This window comes from Bactrocera oleae, chromosome 2 (genome assembly GCF_042242935.1).
Source record: "Bactrocera oleae isolate idBacOlea1 chromosome 2, idBacOlea1, whole genome shotgun sequence".
NCBI classification, from domain to species: domain Eukaryota; kingdom Metazoa; phylum Arthropoda; class Insecta; order Diptera; family Tephritidae; genus Bactrocera; species Bactrocera oleae.
Genome location: NC_091536.1, coordinates 99938749 through 99956127, shown reverse-complemented (window position 1 = coordinate 99956127; position 17379 = coordinate 99938749). Strand labels below are relative to the sequence as shown.

At 36.6% G+C, this 17379-nt stretch overlaps 1 protein-coding gene and 1 long non-coding RNA gene across 3 annotated transcripts; one reads left to right on the top strand and one right to left on the bottom strand.

Annotated features, from left to right (window-relative positions):
- The first annotated feature begins 1193 nt into the window (after window positions 1-1193).
- Window positions 1194-15123, top strand: GluProRS (Glutamyl-prolyl-tRNA synthetase). 2 transcript variants are annotated; one of them, XM_014232632.3, is made up of 10 exons: window positions 1196-1360; window positions 1483-2433; window positions 2493-2664; window positions 2726-2959; window positions 3024-3627; window positions 3692-3919; window positions 11103-12350; window positions 12408-12770; window positions 13864-14795; window positions 14849-15123. In XM_014232632.3, exons 1-10 carry the CDS (start codon window positions 1318-1320, stop codon window positions 15003-15005), a joined length of 4932 nt encoding a protein of 1643 aa, XP_014088107.3. In that variant the 5' UTR covers window positions 1196-1317; the 3' UTR covers window positions 15006-15123. The 2 variants fall into 2 exon arrangements, with proteins under 2 accessions (XP_036213511.2, XP_014088107.3); XM_036357618.2 differs by lacking the exons at window positions 13864-14795; window positions 14849-15123 and adding an exon at window positions 13030-13284 and having other exon boundaries at window positions 1194-1360.
- Window positions 15107-17333, bottom strand: LOC138855887 (uncharacterized). The gene is made up of 2 exons (XR_011395031.1): window positions 15811-17333; window positions 15107-15743 (listed from the first exon to the last, which is right to left on the bottom strand). It is a non-coding gene; the product is annotated as an uncharacterized lncRNA (long non-coding RNA).
- Between the last annotated feature and the right edge of the window lie 46 nt (window positions 17334-17379).

The following is a 17379-nucleotide window of genomic DNA, read 5'->3' as shown; positions in this document are numbered from 1 at the left end:
TTAATTTCGACAATAACAAGAGGGTTGTAAATGTCATATAACTAGTGTTGCCATTCTAATATATTTCGCTTATAATTTGTTTGTGGTGAAATCCTCTAATGTTTTCGAGTCAGAGAACTTAGAAGAATTAACCAATTACGTTCTCTGGTCGAGTAACCCTTTGTCAAGCGGATCATTATGCGAGACTCTTTGAATCAAGAGAGCTGTCAAAACCCACATTTTTTATAACATCTGCCAATCATGTCACTGTCGAAAGAAAATGGATTGGGTATTATAAAAAAAACTTTTGGGTATTTTGCATTTCGATATTATTTTTAGGTGCTCCGTCCCCGAGTAGGCCTATATAACGCTTATACATCCCTAAATACGTGTATTTATATTATCAAATTTTTAAAAAATCATATAACATAAAAAAATAGCATATAAATAAACAATATGATAACAAAGAAACAATACAAGTCATAATAAAATATCATGGTTTTATGATGAACGTTTTAAATTAAATTAGCAAATAAAATTTAGTTGCACGTTATTCAAAGGTATTTGTGTCGTTCCTTGAAATTTCGTTTCGCACTGCTTTTGTTAGCTATTTTTAGCGGGTTTATTTCTGACATCCCGCTTTTTTTGACATCAGCTGTTCGAAATTCCCTCATTTGAATAATCATTTTAATAATCAGGGAAAGAGAATAACAGAAAAATCAGCGAACATGAGAGAGTCTCGCATCATGCCATCCTTGCCATTATAACAAGCATGAACCTTCTCTATAATATACTGTAACGAACACGGATTATAGAACAAAATCGAATCGGCGATAAATTGCCAGAAGCAACTAGTTAGCGAATTCGTAGTTGCCAATGTTTTGTTAAAGAGTAAATAACTAAATAAATAAGGGCTGCCGTATTGTGGGGCAGGCACAGTTCTAATTAGAGTGTTGCTGTGTAAAGAGCTATTAAGCTATAAGCAATAAGTTGTAACTCGAAGTGTATATCTTTAAATTGGGACTTTAGTTTAACAATCCAGTGATCGAACTTAAGAGTGGGTTACAAGGTAGACGATTCTCGAGAAATCCGTTACAATACGTTCTCTGAGAAAACCATGTACTCGTATACAAATTGAGCAATGGCAACAGTGATAATACTTGTAAAAGGCAAAAAAATGTATATGGAGTTGACAGTACCAATTGCATACATGGATAAATCTATGATTGCATATGCAGACGTACTGTTAGTGGGAATCCACGATATTGTGGTGCTATTTCATAAAATCGGAAATTTAATATTATTAGAACGTTGATATTATTTTGTGGAAAAATTAAAATGGCAATTAAGTTAACAGCGAACATAAATAATCCTCCTATAAGTAAGTTTATGGATTTTTGATGGTCTCATTTTAGGTTAATAATATATGTATATATTTTTTTTTTTCTTCATCGAAATCGCGTTTATATTGTTTAAATTTTCTTTTTTTTTTATAATTGCAAGGCGGTTTGGCAACTGCTCATCTTATAAGCGAGACTATAGAAGTTGAAGTTGCATGGGGTAATGAAACTTCGCTCCAATTTCCTGACAAGCGCCAGCTTCTTTGTCATTCCAATAATGATGTGTTGAGGGCGCTGGCACGTGTGGCTCCAGAGTATAAGCTTTATGGAGAAAATGCTATTGAACGTACCCAAATAGATCATTGGTTGTCGTTTTCATTAACATGCGAAGATGACATATTCTGGGCATTGTCGTTTCTTGATAAATCAATTGCCCCTGTAACCTATCTAGTAGCGAACAAGCTAACTATTGCTGATTTTGCTCTTTTCAACGAGATGCATGCTCGTTATGAGTTTCTTTCAACTAAAGGCATACCACAACATGTACAACGCTGGTACAACCTTATAAATTCGCAACCTCTTATTCAAAAAGTTTTAGAGGCATTGCCAGAAGAAGCCCTTGGTGCAGCCAAAAGATCCAAAAGAAGTAATGGTGTTAAACTAAGTGAAAGCGAAAGTTCACATTTTTCTGGTAAAACAAAAGCAAGTGAACGTAAGCAGGAAGGAAAATTTATAGATCTACCCGGTGCTGAAATGGGTAAAGTTGTAGTACGATTTCCTCCAGAAGCGTCTGGATATTTGCACATTGGACATGCTAAAGCTGCCCTATTAAATCAGTACTATGCATTAAACTTTAATGGCAAACTAATAATGCGATTCGACGACACTAATCCAGCGAAAGAAACTGTTGAGTTTGAAGAAGTTATTTTGGGCGATGTCGAATTGTTACAGATTAAACCTGATGTTTTTACCCACACATCCAATTACTTCGAAATTATGTTACAATATTGCGAACAAATGATTAAAGATGGCAAGGCATATGTAGATGACACTCCGGCGGACAAAATGAAAGTTGAACGCGAACAACGTTTGGAATCAGTAAACAGGTCAAATGGTAATATAATTAATATATGGTTTATTCGGATTTTACACCATAATTTCTCTTAATTCAAGATGTGGAAAGAAATCTATCATTGTGGCTGGAAATGGTGAACGGCACAGATATAGGCCAAAAATGCTGCGTTCGGGCAAAAATTGATATGTCTTCAGCAAATGGCTGCATGCGTGATCCAACTATATACCGTTGCAAGAATGAGCCTCACCCACGTACAGGCACAAAATACAAGTAATTATTGTTTTTTAATATTTAAATGGACCGTAATTGATAAACTTATGGAATTTTTAAGGGTCTATCCAACTTACGATTTTGCTTGTCCGATTGTTGATTCAATAGAAGGGGTTACGCACACGTTACGTACAATGGAATACCATGATCGTGATGATCAATTCTATTGGTTCATTGATGCGCTTAAGTTGCGAAAACCGTACATATGGGAATACAGTCGGTTAAATATGACAAACACTGTGCTATCTAAACGTAAGCTGACATGGTTCGTTGAGTCTAGATTAGTGGATGGATGGTAATATGAATAATTATATAATAATTCAATATTTTGGCAACAAGCAATATCATATTCTTCATAGGGATGATCCACGTTTTCCGACAGTTCGGGGAATTATTCGTCGAGGCATGACTGTTGAGGGTTTACGCGAATTTATTATAGCTCAAGGATCAAGTAAATCTGTAGTATTTATGAATTGGGATAAAATTTGGGCATTTAATAAGAAAGTGATCGATCCAATTGCACCTCGTTACACTGCACTCAACTACGAAAATCGTGTTATTGTAAATGTTTTAGATGCAAAGGTAGAAAAGATTGAGGTACCTAAACATCCAAAAAATGAAAGTCTTGGAATGAAAGAAATAACCATTGGCCCACGTGTATATATTGATTATGATGATGCGATTGCCCTAAAGGAGGGGGAAAATGCCACCTTTATAAATTGGGGCAACTTGTTAATAAAAAAAATACATAAAGATAACAGCAGTAAAATATTGAAAATAGATGCGACTTTGAATTTGGATAATAAGGACTTTAAAAAGACATTAAAGCTTACTTGGCTTGCTGTGGAAAATGATAATTCCATTTATCCGCCCACATTCTGTGTCTACTTTGACAATATTATAAGTAAAGCAGTATTGGGGAAAGATGAAGACTTTAAACAATACATTGGTCACAAAACTAGGGTAAATTTTTCTATATTCTTTAACAACTGATATACAATAGTAATATTTTTTTATATTTTGTTAGGAGGAAATAAAAATGCTTGGTGATCCCGAACTAATGAAATGCAAGAAAGGAGACATAATCCAGCTTCAACGTCGAGGTTTCTTTAAAGTTGATGTTGCTTATGCGCCAGCCAGTCCATTCTCGAATGTTGTAACGCCGGTCATTCTGTTCTCAATACCTGATGGCCACACTAAAGATATGCCTTCGTCAGGTTTGAAAATAAACGCCAATTTACATGATGCGAAAAATGTAAGTAAGATTATAGTTTAATCTGTATGTTTCAAATTAATATTTTTTCTAGTAGAAATTGAAAAATTTGTGCATCTGGTATATATAGTTTTTGTGATATTTCTCCTAATTTATGTATATATAGATGCATAAGGTCTCGTAAAAAGAAAACCATTATTTTTCTAGTAGATGACTTTAGTAATCTGTATCTCGCGTTGTATGAATGCGGTCGGATTACGCTATATGATGTTAAAAAGATAAGATGTCTAAACTTCTTAGACAGTTTTGTGATTGTTAGAGCACGCGTCAAAGTTTAACATCAGCGAGCCTGGCGTCTCAAAATGTGAGAGTCTATTCCGTACCTGTAATTTTGATGGCAATTGTAGAAATATCAATACATAATTTAATGGAAATCGACGAGTCCGACCGTCAATTAAACTGTTTAGATTGCCTAATACTAATTTCGAAGCTAAAAATTGTAAAAAACACCGTTTGAAACTATTTAAATATATAGTTGGTACAAAGAAAAGCTGGAACAAGAGCTAAGTTTGAGTGTAACCGAAAATATTATGGTGTACTCTTGCAATTTCCAAAAAATAAAAGGCGGGAAAACACTTTCAGGTGTTCCATACTTAACTTGGAGGTCGAAAACTCGCTAAGTTTTATTACCATATTTTTCTTCGTGTGTGAGATATTTATAAAGGGGTTTTTTAGACATATGCTTTTGAAGAAAAAATAAAACGCATATAATTTAATGTATAGTATGCTTAGGATTTTGCTTTATTATAAACATAAGGGCTTGTCATTATGTTTTAAAATGATTTCGGGCAAGTGCCGGCGCGGTTAAGACTAACGCTCCCAATATTTTCTTCCAATCGTCTCGGGCTTATCTGACAAACTAGACTAGACAAACAGCTTCACATATCCCGCCCTAGGCCCACGATACGAGATAATACACTCTCCAAAAGTTTCCTTCAATAAATTGATTGTTGTGTGTAGTGATTAAACAATAGTGGCGAGAGGACACCACCCTGCGGAACCCCCTTGTATAATTCCTTAATTTTTTCCTTTACATCCAAAAATAATACCGATGATTGTCGGCCCTCTTCAGTTCTAGAGGAAGCGCAGTTTATTTAATGTCCTCAGGTAGCGTTGTATGGTTGACTATGTCAAAAGCTTTTGACAAGTCCAACGCTGCAAGGACAGTCCTCTCCTCTGGTGGTGCTGTGCACTTTACGGAAACTGTGCTGGTGTTGAGCAGGGCTCAAATGGGGAAGGGAAAGTTAGCGGGCGATAAGATTTCACTAGGTTACTCACGTCGAACACTTCTTCGGGTCCGAGAATGCACGACCGTCGAATTGAACTTCGACAAGGTTATCGTTGTGTCTCCTCGGATTGGTCATGGATTTGACAGTATTCCAAAGTACAAAGCACAGTATTCTTACTCACTGTTGCCGGAGAGATTGCATGACTTCATACTCCACCCATTTCATCCGCGTATGTTGATCTACCAATTGTCGAATCTCCAAATTAAAATCATTTAGACCGGAATCACAGGGATCAACCTGGCGTAAGGAGTCACGCTCATTTGCTAAGCAGTCTTAACTTTGGCTGGGAAATTAAATCGTAGTTGTTGAATTCTACCACCGGTAACGAAACGAGCAGTAACATCAGCGATCACCTTGCGGAATTGACGTTCGCCAACGAATACTTCCGTAGGAATGGGTAGTGTGGCAGAGGTGCAAGAAGTGAAGTGAATTCTGTGAAGCCGACGCAGTTTGCTTTATTAGGTGCGATTATCCGCTGTTTATCAGGTGTCCATATTTCTGGTGGGAGCTTCGTCATTAATTGTGCAGAATTTCGAGTCATCTATTTGTTCTGCCAGCTCCATCCCCCTACGATCGTTTGACAGCCAGGAGTGCTAAAGGTATGGTACACGTTAAAGTCGCCAAGTACCAACCCTGTTGGGCAACAAGTAACTGGCGCTCTACAAGGGCGGTTGTCACACTTGGGTGTGGTTTGTCGACGCCAAATTACACCAGCCAGTGCAAGAATTGCATCTAACTTATGATTGTTCCAACGTATTACGGTCTGACATATGGAATTGACGGTGCGAGGATATACGGAATTGACGGTACCAGAAGTTGACTTGTGGCCCTTGCACGGGAATTGTAGCGGGATGAAGGTTAGTTCGAGTAGATCAGACTGAGAGTCATGCTGCCAGCTGAACTCCGTAAACAGGGTTAGATCCTCGAAATAACAGCGCTTGGCCGGATAACATCCGGGTAAATTCCGGTACTGTAGAATCGGGTGTCTACGCGATGGCGAATGGACCCATTGGGGTACACTTCGATACTCTGCTCCTCACAAAAATAGGATCAAATAGAGAATTAATTCATTAAAATTTTTAAAGTTTTTGCCAACATAAACAGTTTATAGTCAAGTGAAAAGTCGGAAATCACTATTTTGGGATTAGGAGAAGGCTTAGACTGATAGCTTTAACTTTTGTCATTATTAAAGTATACTTGAGAACATGTTTCCACGGAATTTTATGATATGCATAAAGTCTGATAAAATAACGTAAATCATTATGTGTAGTATACGGCAGCTCAGTTATTTGTGGAGCGATTTCACATATTTTTTCCATTAAACTATAGTTTATTCAAGCTTTATGCTAAGATATCTTGCTTATTAACCGATATATACGCTATAAAGATAACCGGAAGTTTGGATTTTTTATAGGAGGCTAGGGGAAGTATTCGGCCGATTTATGTCAGGGTTGGGAAAAAAATGTTGGATTTAAAATAAAAAATTTAATTTTTATTTAATCCCGATTAATTAATTAAGTAAAAACTAAATATTAATATTTAAATATTGAATATTTTTTAACCGGTATGCAGGGTTAAACAACTTGTTTCTTTTTGTCCCATATTCGGGTTTTTGGGATTAAAACAATTTTTTTTTTCCGGTATGTTGGACTAAAATTTTATTTTTTTAATCCGGTGTGTGGTATTAAATTTTTGTTTTACACCCGGTATGCAGGGTAAAATATTTCAATAATGGACCTTACAGATTGACCGATATTTTCGGTAAAAGTCAACCACATTCACTGTGGCCTTAATAATTGGTATCTAGAGGCTTGAGAAGGTATAGTCCGATTACGACAAGTTTTAGACATGATATAACATACCTTAAAAGCATTATTTGTGGAAAGTTTTATTTCGATAACGTCATTGGGTTTCAATTAATATACTGCAAAGGGAAAGAATCTTAAGGAATTTAACTTAATGATATACATATATATATATATATGGAAGGTAGAATTGGTAGTAGTCTGATTTATCCAATTTTGACACGATGACAAGAATACAAACATTCTTTATTCGACGAAATCGTGAATGAATCAAATCTGGTAATCAAATTTAGTAAGTTATTAAGTTGTATATAGGTCTCAGACTCAATTTGTTTTATATCTATATTTTGCTTCTCGTCAACGAAAATTATATTAAAATCCTCCTCAAATGAGATATATCTAACATAAACTTAACCGAAGATGCTAAATTCAATATATTGAGTTAATGTACAAAACGACAGGCAGAAGATCGGAATTGATGATAGAACCAGATGCTCTCTGAATCTCATAAAGGTGCCTCACATACCAACACCAATATATTATATAAGGAGTAAAGTCAACCGGACGTTTGAAAATTCTGATATTAGCTAGGCTAGGCGCTATAGGGAGAAGGGTGTTAGATGAGTGGGGTTTGTTGGGCATGCAAAGAGGTGGTTAGTGTCATGCGGAGACTCATTGCACGCAGGACATGTGTTTGGTATGTCGGGGTCTATTCTGGATAAGTAGGAGTTTAACCTGCTACAGTATCCAGAACGAAGTTGCGCGAGAGTCACTCTGGTTTCACGAGGCAGCTCGAGCTCTACGTCTGCTATGGGTGGTGGTTTGACTTGTAATACGCCATACACTGAGAGGGAGTTGGTGAAGGTGTTGATGGCTCCACTGTGAATGGCGGTCAGTGCCTGTCTGAAGTTCGTAGCGTCCGAAGTCCGGTCGGTGTACTGCCCAATGTCGTCGACGTAATCAAGGAAAGACCTCTTGATGTTCCTAGGAGGCGGCTCCGCTACAAACAGGCGACTACAGGGGTGGTTTCTACGAAAACACCCCAGCAGAAACTGCTTGAAGAGGAGTTCGTTGTGTTCCTTAACCGAAAGCATACGGGCCTCACTATGTAGCTGTTCGATTGGAGACATCAAGAGGCATCCCGTGATAGTCCGGAGTGCAGTGTTCTGACAGGTCTGAAGATTCTTCTTCTGCGTGTCACTGCATCCAGGCGACCATATTGGGGCTGCATAATTTAGGACCGGCCGGCCGATTGCCTGTTATGTTGCCAGCAACGTTTCTTTGTCTTTTCCCCAAGAGCTGCCGGCAAGCGACTTGAGGATTTTGTTGCGGCTCTGTACTTTGGCAGTTATCGCGGTCGTGTGAGGAGTGAAAGAGCACAGACTGTCCAATGTGACGCCTAAAATTTTAGGGTTATTTATTGTCGGAATTTTTGTGCCATCGACTGAAATGTTCAGGTCCAGTCTGTACTCCTTCGTCCAATTTTTGAATATGGTCGCTGTGGATTTAGTGGGGGAGAGTGTTAGGCTGCTTGCAGAAAAGAAGCGAGAAAGATCGTAGAGGTAGCTGTTTACTTTTGAACACATGCCATCGATTCCATTGCCCGACGTCAATATCGTACAGTCATCAGCGTACGAGGTCACTGAAATTCCCGCTGGTGGCTGGGGGAGTTACGAAATATAGAAATTAAACAGTAGTGGGGAGAGGACACCGCCCTGCGGAACCCCCTGTTTAATTTTCCTAAGTTTGGGGTTTTGACCTCGAAACAGTACGGATGAATGCCGACCGTTCAGGTAGTTCATAGTCCACCGCTTCAGCCCTGGAGGGAGCGTTGATTGTTCTAGGTCCTCAAGTAGCGTTGTGTGATTGACTGTGTCAAAAGCTTTTGACAAGTCCAGTGAACTATCTGGGCGTTTATGACGCTAAGTGCTGTGGTGGTACTGTGCACTTTTCGGAAGCCATGCTGATGATCTGCTAGACTCAGGTGGTGAGTGAATGACGGGAGTAACAAGGCCTCAAGTGTCTTCACTACTGGGAAAAGGAGAGTTATCGGGCGATAAGACTCCCCTTTGTTGGCGGGTTTCCCAGGTTTCAGTACTGGGACCACTCTGTCTATTCTCTGTCTATTTGAAGAGTGGATATCGACAAGTTGAGGACCTTGGTGAGATAGTTTACTCCCGTTGGGCCTAGGTGTTTTAGCATCAGCATGCTTATTCCGTCAGGGCCGATGGATTTAGACGATTTCGCCTTTTTGATGACACTCTGAACCTCCCCATCGGTGAAAGTAAGTGGTGCGCAGTCTTTTGACATTTTGCGCAGCCGTCGGGTAACACATCGTTTGGCCTTGTCGGTCGAAGGGTGCAGTGTAAACTGCCGGCTAAAATAGCTCGCAAAAAGCGATCACCTTGCGGAATTGACGCTCGCCAACGATGACGTCCGTAGGAATGGGTAGTGCGTTGAAGGTGTTCTCAGTAAATTCTGTGAAGCCGACCCAGTTAGCTTTGTTAAAGTTAATGAAGGTGCGGTTGTCCACAGAAATAAAGTCGGGAGGTTTCTCGATCGAGATAATTATGGGCAGATGGTCTGATGCGAGAGTTAGCATAGGTCGCCAGATTATGCTATTTATCAGACCACCGCTAGCGATGGTAATATCGGGCGAGCTATTACAGGTGCCCATAATTCTGGTGGGGGCTTCGTCATTCATTGTGCTCTCCTAATCCACATGTCCGGTATCTGGCGGCTTGAATAATTATGGTCCGATTATAACTATTTTTAAACCTGAGATAACATGCCTTAAAGTCACTATTTGTCCAAAGTTGTATCCCGATATATTAATTGGTGCTTGATTTATATACTAGAAATTAAAAAAAGTCAGATGACATTTAATGTTGTTTTATATGGGAAGAAGGCACGGTTGCAGTCCGATTTCGTCAATTTTCGCAACATGGTAATGTCAAAATAATCCTATGAACCAAATTTGATTGAAATTGATCTCGTAAGTCCGAAGCTATGTGATTTCACCTAAATGTAAGCGGTGCCACGCCCATCGTCCAATTTTGACACTTTCTTCTAATAGTTTTATATTTCTGACGCATTTAGTTATTGATTTATCGCACTTTTAGTAGTTTTTAACAAAACCTTTATATTGGGTGTGGGCGAAGTTATCAACCGATTTCATTTGGGTGATTAGCTTTAACGGTTTGAGAGATATATACATTAAACCTATTAGAGGGCGGGGCCACGCCCACTTTAAAAACATTTTCAAACTATAGGTGCCCATCTTTATTGCGATTCGTTGTCCCAAATTACAGTTTCGTATCTTAATTTTGGATTAGTTATGGCACTTTATACGTTTTCGATTAATAGCTACCTACCGATTTGACCAAGGAACACGTGTACAAAGTTTCGTGCCGATATCTCAATTTTTACTCAAGTTACAGCTTGGACAATCAGTCAACCGGACTTCCACTCATCTCGTCATCCGGATCATTTATATATACATAACTCTATATCTATCTCGATTAGTTTTAGGTGTTTCAAACAACCGGTGAACAAAACTATTATACTCTGTAGCACCATGTTGCAAGAATATAAAAATATTTAAATTGAATGGCGATCCTATTTTTTTTAAATTTAATTGTTTAAATGACGTGTAAGAAAAACGAAGCACGATGGTGAAAGGCAAAATCATGAAAAAATTTAAATGTAAATACTTTTTCATGTTTTCTTTTAATCAGTATTTGCAGTCACTTTTAAGCGGTAGCAAACATCAGATCAGGTTTATTTGAAACGCTGCTCCGTTACTTCGCTACTATAGTTGAAACGTTGAAATGAACCAAAAATATAAAGTGAAAGCACAACAGTTTAGATAGGTGGAGTTGTTTATGTTGTGTCACGTAACTGTTAATTTATGCTTTGATCACTTAATGTTTTTGTTATGAATTTGTGTTGACGTTGACAAACCGTATCTTATTTCAGATGCCATAAATAATAACGTTTATATTAAATGGATATAAAATTTGTTTATCCTACATATAACTATTGTTATCTATTTAAATTTACTCTTTTTAGATCATTGAATCATCACCGATTCCTAATTCTAACGCATCCGTCCTGAATAAAAATATCTCTGAACAAGGTAATATTATACGTGATCTTAAAGCAAAAAAATCTACAAAGGATAAAGTCGATTTAGAGGTTAAGAAGCTGTTAGAACTGAAAGCTCAATTTAAAACGTTAACTGGTCAAGACTGGAAACCTGGTACAGAAGTAGTTGATGTGACTGCACAATCGGACGCTAAAACCGCTGTTGAACAAGTACTCAATAAAATTGCTGATCAAGGCGACAAAGTCCGTCAGCTAAAATCGCAAAAAGCCAATAAAACGGTTATAGAAACAGAAGTTAAAGTACTGATTTCTCTCAAAGCAGATTATAAGAAACTTACAGGAAGTGATTGGAAGCCAGTAACTGTAAAACCAGTGGTTTTTAAGAAGGAGAAGTTTCCAGAGCAACCATCAGCTAATACCGTTGCAGATTTACTTGCAAAAATATCTAAACAGGGAGACAAAGTTCGCTCACTTAAAAATGCTAATGGAGAAAAAAACATTATAGATACTGAAGTTAAATTGTTGTTGGCACTAAAAACGGACTACAAAAGTCTCACTGGACAAGACTGGAAACCGGCAACAACAGTTCCGTCATCTAAAACGGTTCCAGAATCTAAAATTGATTTGACCGACGACGACAGTCGAGACCTCAGTGCACTCCTTACACGAATAAAGTTCCAGGGTGACAAAATTCGAATATTGAAATCGGAAAAAGCCCCCAAGACTACAATTGACCTTGAAGTGCAATCCTTGTTGAGTTTAAAAGCTGGTTACAAACAAAGAACCGGCACAGAGTGGACACCCAACATTAAGATGGAACCAAAAGAAGTTATTCCCATTGAGCACATATCGGTTAAAATGTCTACTTCTCCAGAAAAAGAATTGTTAATCAAAGAAATCAATGTTCAAGGTGATAAAGTTCGTACTGCCAAGTCGACTAATTTACCAAAAGAAAATATTGATGCTGAAGTGAAAAAGTTGTTGGCACTCAAGACGAAATACAAAGAAATTACTGGAACTGATTTTCCAAACATCGGCGCACGTGGGGGTAATGGCTCAAAAAAAGGAAGTGAAAAGAATAATTTAACTCATAACAAGGAAACGACACAACTTAAAGCAGACGTTAATGCCCTGGCGAGTGGACTTAAAAAGCAGACACGACTTGGGCTTGAAGCTACAAAAGAGGAAAATCTTCCTGAATGGTATTCGCAGGTATAGTTATTTAATATTCAATGCAACATTAGTATACCTATATATATATTCTTTTAGGTTATTACTAAAGGGGAACTAATTGAATATTATGATGTGTCTGGTTGTTATATATTGCGCCACTGGTCATTTGCAATTTGGAAATTTATTAAAACTTGGTTCGATGCCGAAATAACCAAAATGGGCGTTAAGGAGTGCTACTTTCCCATATTCGTTTCACGTGCTGCTCTTGAAAGGGAAAAGACTCATATTGCGGATTTCGCACCAGAAGTTGCATGGGTGACGAAATCAGGAAGCTCTGACTTGGCTGAGCCAATTGCTGTGCGACCTACCTCCGAAACGGTTATGTACCCGGCATATGCAAAGTGGATTCAGTCCTATCGTGATTTACCCATGCGTTTAAACCAATGGAACAACGTTGTTGTAAGTAAACAGCCATTGTATACATATGATTAATAAAAAATTAAGAAAATTTATAAATCCAAATATTTAATGTGTGTATTTATATGCACTACAATTGTTACCCGCTTACCTATCATCGCTAGTTGATTTATTTGAATTTAAATCTTTTAAATTTGAATAGACAACAAAATTTCTTTAATTTTTTGTATCATGGCTTATTGATAGCATAGAATGCAAAATAGTTTGATTAATTTCTAAAATTGAATTGAATTGATTGAAGGATTTCCTGTTTCGCTTTCTTAATGACATCCGAAATGATCCGACAGACTTGTGCTATGGTGTTTTCAGAGGGACTAAGCACGAATTGATTAAATGGTCCACCGAACGTATTTTGCCTGAAATTTGTGGTGTGGTGATTAAGTTCAATTGCAAGTTCCTGTCACAACGTTTCAATGAGTCTTTTGTCTCTCTTGTTAAATCTTTTAGTGAAATCGTGATTGTTTTTCATAAGATTAAATAGAACTGTCTATTCTACTATTCACTAATTTTGTGTTTACTTCTTAAAAATATAATAGCAAATTTCTAAAACTTACATTATCAATAATATATCACATGTTATAAATGTTTCTTTTTAAGTTATAATTAAAGATGTTTGGTTTACAGAACATAACGTTTCAATGAGTCTTTTGTCTCTCTTGTTAAATCTTTTAGTGAAATCGTGATTGTTTTTCATAAGATTAAAAAGAACTGTCTATTCTACTATTCACTAATTTTGTGCTTACTTCTTAAAAATATAATAGCAAATTTCTAAAACTTACATTATCAATAATATATCACATGTTATAAATGTTTCTTTTTAAGTTATAATTAAAGATGTTTGGTTTACAGAACATAATATTTTAATTCGATATCACATCAAAATTATTAAATTTCTAAAACAGGTACATTCGATTTTCAAACGAAATCCCTTCGTTTATATATCAAAATAAAATGCAGAACATAGCATATCATTAATATTTGATTTTATGATGAACCAAACTTTTACATTCTTAATTAAATTTAATCAATTTATGTATTATACGAATTTAATGTCATCGTGATCTTCTCTATTTAGAGATGGGAATTCAAGCATCCTCAGCCATTCCTGCGAACTCGTGAATTTCTCTGGCAAGAAGGTCATACTGCGTTTGCCACAAAAGCAGAAGCCGATCAAGAAGTATTGGATATTTTAGATTGTTATGCGCATATCTACACGAATCTTCTTGCTATACCTGTAGTGAAGGGTCGTAAAACAGAAAAGGAGAAATTCGCTGGAGCTGATTATACCACTACTGTAGAAGCTTTTATTTCCGCATCGGGTCGCGCTATTCAAGGCGCTACCAGTCATCATTTAGGTCAAAATTTCTCGAAAATGTTCGAGATCATGTTTGAAGATCCCGAGACGCAACAAAAACAATTTGTATTCCAGAATTCTTGGGGACTAACTACTCGTACGATTGGTGTCATGATTATGGTGCATGCAGACAATCAGGGGCTGGTGTTGCCGCCACGTGTTGCTTGTATACAAGCTATTATTGTACCTTGTGGCATAACGGTTAATACGAAACCCAATGAACGTGAACGGCTTTTACAAGCTTGTAAAAAGCTTGAAGGACAGTTGAACGTAAAGGGTGTTCGTTGTGAAGGTGATTATCGTGACAATTACTCACCAGGTTGGAAGTTTAATCATTGGGAGTTGAAGGGTGTTCCACTTCGTATTGAACTTGGTCCAAAAGATATGAAGAATAATCAAATTGTTGCGGTACGCCGGGATACGGGTGAAAAACTTATTTTGGCTTTAGAAGACGTCGAGTCAAAAATTAGCCAATTGTTGGAAACAATACATGATAGTATGTTAGCAAAAGCGAAAAAAGAGTTGGTTAATCATACAAAACTTACAAAGAATTGGACGGACTTCTGCAAATTTTTGGATGCTAAGAATATTCTACTTTCCCCATTTTGTGGTGAAATCAGCTGTGAAGAAAAAATTAAAGGGGATAGTGCAAGGTTTGTATAAATGTTTGGCTCCTTTTTTTAATCTAATTTAAAATACTTTACAGAGACGAGGAGGCAGAACCTGGAGCTCCTGCTATGGGCGCTAAATCACTTTGCATACCATTTGATCAACCTGCTGCGATTACTGTTAGCGATAAATGTATTCACCCAAGTTGCGTAAATAAACCCCAATTTTATACGTTATTTGGACGCAGTTATTAATTTAACATTAAATGGCGGACGAAAATATCTCAAAAAAAAAAATTCAATTTCGAAATAAACGAAAATGTTATAGAGTTTAATAATGAAAATTGAACTATAAATAAATTTATTAAAATTATATTTATTTTTTATATTAATAAAAAAAAATAGTAAAAAATCGTAAAATTATATATGTACATACATGCGTCAAAAGTTTACGCTCATCTTGATTCAGTTCTAGTTATTGTGTCGTACACCCGACATAAGATGATCTAACAAGATGAGATGAGCATTTGTTAGTACAGATAGCTCGAAAGAATTGACTGCAAGCACCTGTTCGCAAGGATTGGGAAAAGCTAAAAATCATACTAAACAACTTTTGGATGCTCCTTTCAGAAGAGAAAAGACAACTCCGTAAAACCCAATGATAAAAGTGGTAACATAGCTCTTTTCGATTTATAGCTTACAATACGGGCGACGACGAATATTCATCGTACTTGGCCACGCCGTTAACGAATTTTCGCCGAGTGTTGCCGCCGTGTAAAACACAATACGCTGTGGTGAAATCCCCTCATCGAATCTTGTTAGGTTTTGACAATTCACACGGTGGGCCGCAATTGAACCTTCTCTATGATATACGTTCTCTACTTCTCGTTCTTCGAAGTTCTCTGGGCGAGTAACCCTCTGTCAAGAGGAACATTTTGACAATCGGCACACCATGAACCTTTTCTTTGAAATACGTTCTCTGGTTTAATAGAGCTGTTTTTGGATAAAAAAATCCTTTCATTTAAATTCGTAAATACAGAATTTTTTTTAAATAACATACCAACCATTAAACTTAACTACTTTTCATACTTTAATTAGGTGTTGGAGGGCATTAGGAAGAATGTTCCGGAAATATTTACCATTAGTTAAGAATTTATAATGTTCTGAAATGCTGGTTGCACATAACCTTAATACGTCTAGCCGCAATTCAGAATTTTTGTCGCCACGGTTTTCCAGTATTTTAATAAGAATTAGGATAATACATAAACGAATATAATTTTAATTAATTTTTATTTATTCCATTATTGTTCATGTTTTGTTTTATAAATAAATCCAAATATTTCATAAAAATGAAGCGTACAAAGCAGGGATAAAGGGATGAGCAACTTATTCCAGTGTGAAAGCGCCTCAAATTAGCGTTTTTTATAAAATTTTCCATTGTAGATCGGGCAAAATTATAATTTTTTTGTGATTTTGTAATATATTAAAACAAGTGATTTTTTCATTTGCGTTTTCTTTAATTTTCATTGTTTTTCAATTTTTGTTAGTAAGGGTGCGTTCGAGATGGCAATCACGACTGCTGTGTTGCAAATCTATCAAAGTATCACGTTCTACGAGAATTTCTGATTTACTCTCACTTTTTGCACGCAATTTATGCAAATATTCGGCAACATTAAATTTTTGTCTACACATCAGCAGAGTATTAGCAAATATACAACACAGTTTCTGTACTGCTGCAATTATTACATAGCTCGAACGCACCCTAATCTTCAACAGGAGCAATAAATCTCTCTGTTCACAGATTGTTTTGGTAGGATTTCAATCTGGCCGTCCCTCTGACGTTTATAGCACAAACAGTCACCGACATTCCTCCCTTCCGTACTTACATCCCGTATCAAACCAAATTTGTCAAAAGTTATGCCCGTAGTTGCAACTCAGAAATCAGTTGTTCTCTTTGGTTTTCATTTCAGCAATGTTGGTATTGTTCTATTTTTATACACGAGTTTTTACACATTTAGTTTTTTAGTTAAAATTTTTCATAAAGTATTATGAGAAATATATCAAAGTATTTTGAATTAAATTATTACTAATACAAGTATTTTGATATATTTCTTCAAATAATTCATGTACTTGAAACTTTTCTCACTTTTTTTTGTGTTTGCAGGGTTGTCACTTTTCCCTTCTAGAGGGTACATCAGAAAGTTGTTCATTTTTTGATTTCTAGCTTCTACGCTTGCTCGGGGAGATGTGTAAGGCGTTTGCTTTTATGAATGAAACGACTTAGCTTATTGCATGTGCGCTTGCGATCTTGAATGAAAATGTTGTTGTTGTATGATTTACTATACATTTGGGCTATTGAGACGATTATTGTTTTTGTAGAACAATGTTTGTAATTTTTGCTGGTGACATATTTATATGTGTATGTAGGTTTGTGTATGCATTATTGGTTCGGCAATGTAATACGCACATAAGTACACATGTTCATATAGAGCATTGCGCGCACATGTATTCATTGATAAGTGATAATATCAAAAATTCTATTCCTTTATGTGTACATACCAGAGAATGCAAGTGAACTCCATATCGATGTACATAAATATGTATGTATGTACATATATAAATTATTAAT

What these genes read in the sequence shown, in the direction of transcription:
- GluProRS (XM_014232632.3), top strand. Translation starts at nt 1,318, where the DNA reads ATGGCAATTAAGTTAACAGCGAACATAAATAATCCTCCTATAA. An exon ending in CGTACAGGCACAAAATACAA is followed by an intron (nt 2,665 to 2,725) that starts GTAATTATTGTT and finishes GGAATTTTTAAG; the next exon opens with GGTCTATCCAACTTACGATT. An exon ending in TCTAGATTAGTGGATGGATG is followed by an intron (nt 2,960 to 3,023) that starts GTAATATGAATA and finishes TATTCTTCATAG; the next exon opens with GGATGATCCACGTTTTCCGA.